Source organism: Dreissena polymorpha, chromosome 1, assembly GCF_020536995.1.
Source record: "Dreissena polymorpha isolate Duluth1 chromosome 1, UMN_Dpol_1.0, whole genome shotgun sequence".
Classification (NCBI taxonomy): domain Eukaryota; kingdom Metazoa; phylum Mollusca; class Bivalvia; order Myida; family Dreissenidae; genus Dreissena; species Dreissena polymorpha.
Genome location: NC_068355.1, coordinates 88,712,883 through 88,724,572, shown reverse-complemented (window position 1 = coordinate 88,724,572; position 11,690 = coordinate 88,712,883). Strand labels below are relative to the sequence as shown.

The following is an 11,690-nucleotide window of genomic DNA, read 5'->3' as shown; positions in this document are numbered from 1 at the left end:
ATATCATTAAAACCAATCTTCTGACCAAATTTCATGAAGATTGGACAATAAATGTGGCCTCTAAAGAGTGAACAAGGCAAATGTTGACGTCGCACAACGCACGATTGACAACGGACAACGGACGACGGACAAAAGGCGATCACAAAAGCTCACCATGAGCACGTTGTGCTCAGGTGAGCTAAAAAAGAAGATAAAAGAGAGAAACCTCGTTGAAAAGGAAATTAAACAAAATAACTTTTAAATCAAATAAACAACCAATGAGTTCTAAATGTTTACTTTTAGCATTTTAGTAAACATCTAAAAGAGACCTTTTCACATTTTTTTATTAAATGCTTACTATTGATAATGTAAACATTGGATCTTAAAAGCTCCATTAAAAAATAATAAAATTAAAGAAACAAAAAAGTTACCCTCAACTGGGCTCAAACCACTGACCCCTGGAATAAAAGTCTATCGTTTAGAACACTCGACCATCCGTGCTCATACAATGAGAGGTGTATTTTATACTTTTTACAAGCAATCAACGTAGTATGAAAAAATATAACGACAACAGCAGAACTATCCAAATTATTAAATCGTTTAGTTTTGTCAATTTAGCAAAACATGAAAAGGTTCCTTAAAATGTCTTCAGACTTGCAAATTGAATCAGTTCAATACACTGTCAGTTCTTACATCATGAATAACTTACAGGTTCAGTGGTTGCCTGTTAGCCGGGGGCCAGTACATTTAAGCCCAGGAAACACAATTTCAAAAGGCGGTTACAGTTGGGCTAAAAGCAAGGCAACTAGTTTTTTTCAAATCTTGAAACAAATCAATCCAATTAAACATAAAATACAAATTGGCGACTGTGGATCAATTAGGCGTATGAAATGGTTCAATTCCGGCTCACAACAAGACATGATGCATTAAAAGTCTGTCATTTCGGCAAAATTGTTGCTAAATAGTTTTTAGAAAATAAATAAAGTATTAGACATATAACACAACATGTACTGAGTCTTGGCTTGTTAATGTTTAGCAAGGCAACCAATATTCTAAAGATGGTTGCGAGTGCAGCAACCAATTGCGAAGAAAGAGACATATTGTTGTTATTTTGTCTAAGTTATCTCTATAAAATAAATATGAGAATAAACAGTGCACCCGCATCTATACCTGTGCTTTAAGACACACTCTTTATAAATTTGAACGGGATGTGTTTATTTCAAACTTGCGATATAAAAACTTATAAACTAATTTTGAAAGCTGAGTTACGTCTAAGATTATGCAATAGCGAACAACTTCAGTGCCTTCAGCGTTTTGATTATTTGTATGTATTAAACGTATGTTCATTTAAACTTAACATTTAAGGAAGAAAACGATAGATCCTTGTTTTGTCATTATCATCATCATCATCATCATCATCATCATCATCACCACCATCGTCATCTTCATCATCATCATCATCATCATCATCATCATCATCATCATCATCATCATCATCATCATCATCATCATCATCATCACCACCACCACCATCATCATCATCATCATCACCGTCACCATCATCAACATCATTATCATCATCATCATCATTATCATCATCACCATCATCACCATCATCATCATCATCATCATCATCACCACCATCATCATCATCACCACCATCATCACCACCATCATCATCATCATCACCACCACCATCATCACCACCATCATCATCATCAATCATCTGCAGCAGCAGCATGATGCTAATCATCAGTTTTTATATTCTTAATCAGCAATTGAATATATAAACGTGTTTCTACTATACATTGTTTGCTAATATATATTGCTTCAGTTGTACTGTGTGAATACTGTTTTTATTACCAATTTTGCTTTAGGCTTTGTGTTTTGCTGGTAGAAATGGCAAAACACAACATTATTAGTCTCACACTGCATATACTATAATTACAGATGTAATAATCTTTTGAAGTTATGATGTAATAGGGTTCAATAATATGGGCGTACATGTTGAAATGAATCGAACGAAATTTTTTTGGTTGTTGTTGTTTTTGGATTTTTTTATAAAGAAAACAACTCAGTGATATTAAAAACTAATTTAATAAAATGTTTTTAAGACGGATACAAATAATTATATATACATATTTTTTCAAGGAATTACTAAAAAAAAACACTGAATATATTTAAGTTAAGGCTTTTGTATCGGTTTTTATCCGTAATTACATGGACACGCCGTTTGAAAACAAATGACAAAATACTAAGTGATCGTCTAATACAATTCACAATACATATCATAATAATAATTAAATAACAAAAACGGCAGCAGTTTCATATATAGCTACTTGTGAATGAACCATATTAATATCGTGTATGCTTCACCAATAAAATCTGATGAATTAGAAAATATTTATTGATTGGTTTATTAATAGAACTAAATAACAATAACAGAAATTGAATGCCTGTGTGGCTCATCAAATAAGAATTTTTACATGTGTACGGCACATTAGATTTTCATATAATATAGCCCAAATTACCATTTGTGAGATTTATTTTTAGATATGAATTGCTGAGATTTAAATGTATTTAACATCAATATTAAAGGTTTAGCAAATTGCCCAGCCTTTATGGCACATGGCGCTGACGACGTTGCACTTGAAAGCGATGGTTTATATGACGAAGGCGAGGAGAACAGCAACGGACGCCAGGAAGGCGAGTGTAGCACTTGTAGCGCTGGAGCACGGGGTAATCTGTTCATGGATGGCCTTCACCCAGTAGGTAGAAACATTCTGCACCACCGAACAGCTGTGGAGACATGTGAAGACAGCGCGCATTATGAACAGTAATATGTGGCATTTAGCAAAAATCTATTAAACGCGTCGCGCAGTTATTAAAACTAGTGTGGTCGCAACTTCACGACGATTGCAACTTTTTCTGTATCGTTTACATGCGTACTAAACAGGTTTGAATGATCACTTAACGTTACGCTAAAGGTACTGAGGATTTTTGTTTCAATAAGGAGCGCAACTTAGTTAAATGGATTCAAAATACATTTAAACAATTTGACGTGATGTATCGAAGATGCATCTAGTATAACTTAATCTAAATATTAAACATAGTTAAAAAAAGACGCAAAACCTTGACCCTTCAATACGCCTAGTAGTTTCTGCGTGTGACACATGGTTTCATATCAATGAATATTTATTGTATAATCCGTAAACGTAATAGTGCGAACAAGACCTTTTGTTACAATAATGCTCTTTTTTCCATTTAATGTCACAGTATGCCATCGGAGCTGATAGTATCAACATGGTTATATGTGAATCCTGCAATGCATGCGGAAGGTACAGTCTTCATAGGTTTCTAGGGACACCGACAGACAGATCAAATTACATATCATAATTATAGTAATTGAAATATCCACCATTAATACCTTCTGGTAGTTGGGCTAAAACAGTTGATATGATGTATCTTATATAAAATTTTATTGGTGGCAAATTTGTATCAAATGCGACATGAAACCACGTATTTTCTTGTAAACGCTGTTTAATGTGAAAATAGTATAACTTTTATTTAAAGTTATATTTATATATTCAACATGAAAAGAGATTATCTCGCAAAAATATGAGATAACTATGAACGACAACGTTATCTTTACAAATTATACAAAAACAGCCGTACACAAATATTTTTTTTATTCAAACTTAAAATATTTGGACTGTAAGGACTACCATCAGGACTTAAAAAACGTAATTATTAATTACAAAAGGTCCATTAAAAATTATATCAATTGTAATATACAATATATCCCAAAACTTACCAAAGTCTGTCGCACATGATCGCTTAAAAAAATAGAATATGAGCTTTCTCTGACACTGATCTTGAACCGACTTACACCAAATGCAATCCAAAACGAGGTCTACATGTAGACTACCAACATACATAATCACAGTACAATACCCACATTCAAACTCGAGTTATTGATGTGAACTGTTTTTCTATATTTAGCCAGAGTGACCTCAAAATATTATATTAATATAGGTCTGCATGCACGCTACATATACACAAAAGCAAAAGTAACCTTAACTTTAAAATGATGATAATGGGAAAATTGACAGAATTCTGCGTAATTGAATATCAAAAATATGCAACTTTGTCGGTGACCACATAAAATGACCCCGAACACAGGTGTGAAGTGATTTTGTGATGATGACTTTTAACTTCATTAATTTTGCTGTGTACAAAAAGGTCCATAATTTTTCTTAAGAGTCATGGATCTTGGTCAAGTCCCTAAACGATGATCCCATTCAGATGTGAAGGTTTTTGACGATGTTGCGAAGCAGCTCGTCTAAGTTATCATAACATGAAAAAATTCTTCACAATGGCGACCTATGTAAAAGACCGAGCCAGTCCGATTGGGATAGCTCGATTTTTCTAATCGGCATACCTCGCTGATTATCATTGATGAAGGTAAAGGAAGCTCAACTATAAATAGGACAGCATATTCTGGGAAAAAGATTTTATAATAGTTTGAAAACGTTAATGTTAAATCAATCATATTCAATCCACTATATGTTTATAGATCAATCAAACAACTATGCATTTTCTGTATTGTATTTGACATTTGTCGTGATTCAGTAAATAAATTGCGAATTAAAACGTGTATAATTAACTTTCAACGCGATCATGAGTGTAAAAAAAAAGAATTATTTCGAACCTGTCATTTGTAAACGTTGTAGCGACTATGGTATATAAACAGCATAATAGCTGTATGACATCTGTGAAACTCGCTCTTATGCGCGCTTTCTCATTTTGCATATTTAATAAACTTTTAAAACAGAAATTACAGAGCCACATAAGTGCACATACTATGTTTGATAATTCATTCGTTTGTTGGATATTGTTTGCTGTTTTGAAAACATATTAGGTCATATCGCGGAGATTTAGTTAACCTTACCATGTGTTCATGGGCGAACTCACGTATTCAAGTGCTCTTACCACTATGTGCTCATACCTACTTTCGGAAATCATCATGAAATTATTGCCGCACTTAACGAACAAACATGCCTAAGCTTATTGAATTAGAGAAAAAAACAATAATCAAAAGAGAAAAATTATATGTTCATGCACATGGGCATGTGAAATCACGTCCGTACACATAGCATCATTAACTTAGGAAAGGAAACATCGAAATATGAAGTTTGGTATGATATACGTGTGAAATAAAAGAGCATGGTGTAATGAAAGAGCATGTCAAGTTTTGAATTTATATGCTGAAACGTAATGTTATAACCCACAAACGTTTTACTGTAACAGAACGTTTTTTTAAGATAAGTGGTACAGAAAATACACGTCGAATATCTTTTTAAAGATATTTCTTGTTATATTTGATCGAGAATGTAACCCGCCTCCCAGTTTCGCTGAATGGATCAAGTTCCCCACGGGTACTACTTCCCCGTACCCCCAATTTTTTGTTCGTACCCTTCATTTTTCGTACCCAATTTGTTCGTACCCAATTTTTTTCGTACCCAAATTTTTGCTCGTACCCAACTTTTTTTTCGTACCCAATTATTTTTTCCTACCCAAATTTTGTTTCGTAACCAAATCTTTATTCGTACCCAATTTTTGTTGGCATAATTTTTGTACCCAAAATTTTCGTACCCATTTTTTTCCTATCCAAAATTTTCGTACCCACATACACAATTGTGGTGATGTAGATAAACTTAAATAGATGCTTTTATATCAATCCTCTTCAAAAGCATCGTCACACCAGTACTGTCAGTACTTTGATTTCATTGATTTCCGACAGTAAAACAGTGATATGGAGATGCTGAACGTGTACCTTTACCTCGGCACAATACAGACGACATTTGGGGGAAATGTATAGCTCGGACATTTTGAAATAATCATGTATTGAAACCATAGGCCACTTATTCAAATGTCAGCAGAAAATGATGAAAATCGATAAAGACAGATAGTCACAGGAATGTCACATGAACTGAAGTAAATAAATGTATTCATGATTATAGAACGGAGATCTGCTTAAACAACGACAGTTTTACTCATGGAAAGCATTTAATAGCTGCCCATTATTTCTTCTTTTTTTATTAAAGTGCATGACGTTAACAATTTTTAAGTAATAATATTTCAGCTTTACTTTAATCAGTCTATAAAAATGGCTTCATACTTAAGATCAACGAGTTAATATAAATAAATAAATTTAGTTGAAGATGTTTCTATTAATATGATGTAAATACATGTATTATGAATTCATTATTCTTGAAAAAAAAATCCGCAAAGGCTATGTTAACATGTTTGTTTGGAAAATTTAATTGATAAAAATAGAATAATTATTTGCGAAGTATCGCTATACACAGTCGTATCTGGTAGATGCTTAAAATAACTATGGGTTTGTTATTTCAGGAAAAACACGCAACACATTCAGCACACAATAGCCCTTCAAAGATGACGTAAAATGCCTACAGCTTTATCGCATCAGCAATTAGAATGTGGTTTATGTCTGAAAAATCCAAACTTACAAGTTACAACAAATATTACCACCACTAAACTCACTATTTTGAATAGTGCTTTAGTGCATTCGTATTTTTGTTGCTGTTCCTTGCTAAGCTTCAGAGAAATTCCATACAGCTATGTGTTGTAGTACGAGTCCAGTTTTTAAAAGGTTTATTTGTCCTCCTTGAGCTACATCATTTTCTTTATTTTCAATTATAATGCACATTGCTGAGGAATGATAAAGTAACATTTTGGACAGGATCGCATGGGCGGGTTGCGGACACATACGCAATCAGACACTAAGATGCCATTTCGAAAGCATCATCAAGAGGAACGCAAGCGGACTCGATCATTTAAGATTATGCATAAACAATGACATCATACCAATAAGTGCATGCAGGACATGGTAATGGAAATGTGTAGATTCACGGTTGTCTAATTGTTAGTTACACAGTAGTATATATTAGTGAAAAAGAAAAGAGAATTGTAGCATTACAAAAAAACAATTAACCCATTTATGCCTAGCGTCTAGAAAAAAGGCCTTGGCAAACAACGTAGCCCAAGATGAGACGCCGCATGATGCGGCGTCTCATCAAGGTCTGCGCTGTTTGCTTAAAGGAATTTCTGTAAGAAATAGTGTAAATATAGAAATAAATATACTAGACATCCCTAATTTTGGAAATAAATTGATCCAATTTAAAAGTATGGGAGAGTCCACTAGGCTTAAATGGGTTAATAATTATTATGTGTATGGTTTACTTACACAATATGAACATTTGACTTTTCATTGGATGGAGACCACTTGAACTTCGCGGATGCCTTGTCACTTTTCTCTGAATGAGTTATCGATCCCTGTGAATAAAACTTATTCAATCAAAAATTGAACAAACATATGCAACCTAACGACAGTTGCGTACCTTTTTATAGCTAGCCTAACGTTTAATGTATGTTACAATACTGACGACGAAATATACATGTATGACTAATTTGTTCCTTAATGCTTGATATGGAACTTTTTATGAATGTCGCACCATCTATGGTGAAGAAAAGCAATAACGAGCAAGTAAGCAACTTTGCACGTCTAACATGAATATCTTTTCAGTTTTAAAGAAATGTTTGTTATTGGATATCAAAGTGTATAATATCTTTATAGAATTGGGTACAAATGATACATAATACACAATCTTACAAACTTACCGCGCTACAATTGTTTGTGAACGTGAGGGTAGCGTCGTCATCGGATAGTGTTCCCACTGTTGTGACGTTGTCCATGTCAGCACGTGCCTGGCACAGGAATCCCCGGAAGTTGGCGCCACCAGTCCCCGCTAGCGTAACTGTTGACGTCATATGTTTATATGCATTACATCTACGCCTAAAAACAGTTTGTTTGCGGTTTTCGTCACTTACTTGAGAATCACATGATTGAAATATAGTTATTACATATTTTTATTAATATATTTGGTATATTCAATGGTTGACGAGTGTCCAAACCAAAAATAATAAGCTATTTCTGGTTCAAATAATGTGCGAGGCGTGTGATTAAATTTTGAATGAGTCTTTTGTCGATCATTTTTTAACAATGACATTTTACTTTAAAATTCCGTATTGATGGCTAATACAGTATTATAATATAAAAAATATATATCGTAATATGTTCAAAATTGATATTTGCTTGACATAAAGATCTCGTTTGTAAAACGTTCAATGAAATATTTATTTTTGCAATACTAACGTATTTATGTGTTCAATGTACATAAAGTGATTATTATTAATAATGTATTGATACTAGATGAATTTTCATTTAAGGTGGCATGAGTTTTTACACATTGGAGTTGTGAATCGAAAAATGTTATTAAACATTGTTTCGCAAATGAGTCATCATATATTTTTGATAATAATTGCATCGATAAAGAATATTTAGATTAAAGATAAAAGTTTGCTTGAAAAGAGGAAAGATGTATTGTATTAATGCGTTTCGCTATTTATTGTAAATACCGTCAATATGCCTATTTAGCTTTATTATTCATATAGACTTAATATACGCGGAACACACGTCGGAACAAAATACCGGCGTCAAATGTATTTTAGCATTTCAAAATGTAAAATCATAGTCTTGATTTTCGCATGCGTGTACATTTATACAAAAGATCTACCAAGATGTTCATTTATAGATCGGTGATTTATTCCCATTACAGCCAGAAACCTACTCCATATTAATTTTCTTAAAGCGACTGCGGAACAGTTGTTCATCCGAGCGAACGAGCTCGATGCGTTCATTATTGCATGTTATTTGAATCTCAAACGCATTCATAAAGTAATGCGAATTCAATACAGAAGGAATTTTTGTAGATGTGGATGCGGATCATTTCACACTGGGCAATGCTGTAAAATCGTGATGCAAATTAACCTCTCAATAACGTAGGCCATATGATGTCGTGAAAAGAAGGCAAAGTTTGTATGAACCACAATTCTTGAATTATTTGTACACGCGATCTCATTAAGGTTGTCATTAAGGCTGCAACAAAATACGTAAACTATTTACGTCATGCATATGAATATCAAAGAGTGCATTTAAATGCTTAATTAAAATATGTACTATTAAAATATATATAGTAATAACGTTTATACAACAAATAACGATACTTGTGCACCATAAAATGATTATAATATAATTTTCATATATACTATTAAAGCATTTTTATTGATAAATCTGAATGGTTCATACATGATTATTTAAGAAGATTGAAGCATTAGAATTACTGGTATTATCATTATGCATTATATAAAATTGTATGGTTGTAAATGCATATTTAAGGGTATAATTGATATTAAGGTAAAATAACACGTTTCAACATGTATAATAGAGAATATTATGTGAGTGTCGGATAGAGATCAAGTTTATCATGCGAGGCTGAGAAACATGTAGTGCGAGGCTTGCCGAGCGCTACAAAGTTTCGAGCCGAGCATGATAAACTTGATATCTATCCGACACTCACATAATACGGGCAAAAGCCCGCGAAGCGGGCGTTGACCGTTTATACATATGGAAATTTAGACTTAAATTACGGAATACGGACAAAACCCCTCCCGGATAAAAACCCTCCCGTCATTTGCATAGGGGGCGGACGAAAACCCTCCCATGAATATACATGGGCGGACAAAAACCCTCCCATGAAAAAAACGGGGGAGGACAAAAACCCTCCCATGAAAAAACGGAGGCGGACAAAAACCCTCCCGTAAAAGAAATTTAACACTTAGTGTTGCATTCATTAATCCGACAAAATAATACTGTCTGGGGTAATTTCAGGGGTGTGAAATTGAAAGAATTTGTCGTAATTACTTATTTAATTTATCTTTGACTGTAACGTTTTCAATTGCATTTTTGCAGACAATATATAAAGCATACTGTATAGTCAAATATGTCAATGATGCGGTTATTTAGGCCCACTTATCAGCTAATCATAACAAATAACTAGTTAATGGCATACAATAATATATATCAAAATAGCAAACTGTGAATCTGCAACTGTGGACAAAAACCCTCCCGTGAAAGCAATTAAACACCGACAAATGTAATTGCTTCACACATTGTTGCATTCATTAATCCGCAAAATTTACTCAAAATAGCAAATTATGAATCTGCAACTACTTTTAGTTTTTAATTAGTTTAATCACAGAATCAATTAAAAGCAATTAAACGCCGACAAATGTATTTGTTTCACACAATGTTGCATTCATTAATCCGAAAAAATCACTCAATGCTGACAACATTTGCTCAAAATATCATACTGTGAACTTGCAACATATAAAAAGCAATTTGTTTGTATAAAGACACACATCCAAAATGGAAATCATCACCACTTCAGCTGGAAAGAAAAGACTCGCGCACAATGGCTTCGTCTACACTAAGAAGAAAACATCAAAATCGACTATACGCTGGGAATGTTCTCAACGCGCGGCAAATTCTTGTAAGGGCGCTGTAGTCACAGACATAAATATGACGACAATAAACTCAACCACAACCCACAACCATGAGGGAGATCAGTTTCACGTCGAAGCAATGAAGCTGCGTGAAGACATTCTGTCGACCGCCACCGCCAACAGAGGGCAACCGGGGCAGATAATCGCCGACAAACTTATCACTCGTCCGGTTGAGGTCCGAGCCGCTATCGGCAAGACGGAGAGTCTGAAGCGGGCCATCCGGAGGAAGAAACGTGGCGTGGTACCAGTAGAGCCAGCTGGTTCTGTCGGCATCCCTCATCCATTGCCGCCGCAGTACACCACAACGCAGCCAGAAGGGGACAAGTCATTCCTTATTTATGACAATGCATTTACCGATGCACGGTTGCTGGTCTTCGCGAGCGACACCGGTCTGCGGCTGCTAGGAATGGCAGAGACTTGGTTGTGCGATGGAACACATTCAACAGCACCAAAACATATATAATTGACGTCAAATGGGTGTAAAATAACATTTCAATTCAGAAATATTTTAATTAGTCAATATATAGTGTAATGTTACCTACTGAAGTGAAGTCACTATTACAAAAAATAAATATCTCGGATAACCGACAACAAAATACAAATGTCGAAAATGACATTCGGAAATGACCGATTTCGGAATACAAATTCATAAAAAATCGTTGGTACTTGCAATTCGTGGCTCAGATTACACGGGAGGGTTTTTGTCCGCCTTCGTTTTTTCATGGGAGGTTTTTTGTCCTCCCTCGTATTTTTCATGGGAGGGTTTTTGTCCGCCTATGTTTATTCATGGGAGGGTTTTCGTCCGCCCCCTATAAAACTGACGGGAGGGTTTTTGTCCGGGAGGGTTTTTGTCCGGCATTCTTAAATTACATAAGAATACCACATATGGATGAGTCTCAAAAAAATTTGCCACGCGACATATATTTTCGCGATGCTATTTATGAAACTGAACAAATCAAAAACACTTTGACATATGCTAAATCACATGTAAATACATACCTCAGGAAAAGTTATATCAAAGACATCATAATTGTGTAGCGAATCGCACTTAATATTCTCGCAGTATTTGTTTTTCTTCGCAACCGTTCCAGAATTAAGTCATTACTTATCTCCCCTGAATGCTCGTCTTGTTTCTGCCTCCGTTTGTTAAACTGGTTTACTACCTAGTTGTGATAACTTGTTCCAAACATAACGTCAATAAACCAAACCCGTCTAAAATGGAT

At 34.5% G+C, this 11,690-nt stretch overlaps 1 protein-coding gene across 1 annotated transcript in view; it reads right to left on the bottom strand.

Moving 5' to 3' along the window:
* Positions 1 to 2,506: 2,506 nt before the first annotated feature.
* The window catches only part of LOC127839614 (putative defense protein 3), a 29,742-nt gene continuing 20,558 nt past the window's right edge, over positions 2,507 to 11,690 (bottom strand). The window contains exons 3-5 of the mRNA XM_052368005.1: positions 7,684 to 7,820; positions 7,250 to 7,338; positions 2,507 to 2,778 (exon numbers count right to left, since the gene is read on the bottom strand). Coding sequence (XP_052223965.1) covers positions 2,643 to 2,778; positions 7,250 to 7,338; positions 7,684 to 7,820 — 362 coding nt within the window. The 3' untranslated portion in view covers positions 2,507 to 2,642. The remainder of the gene's footprint in view (positions 2,779 to 7,249; positions 7,339 to 7,683; positions 7,821 to 11,690) is intronic.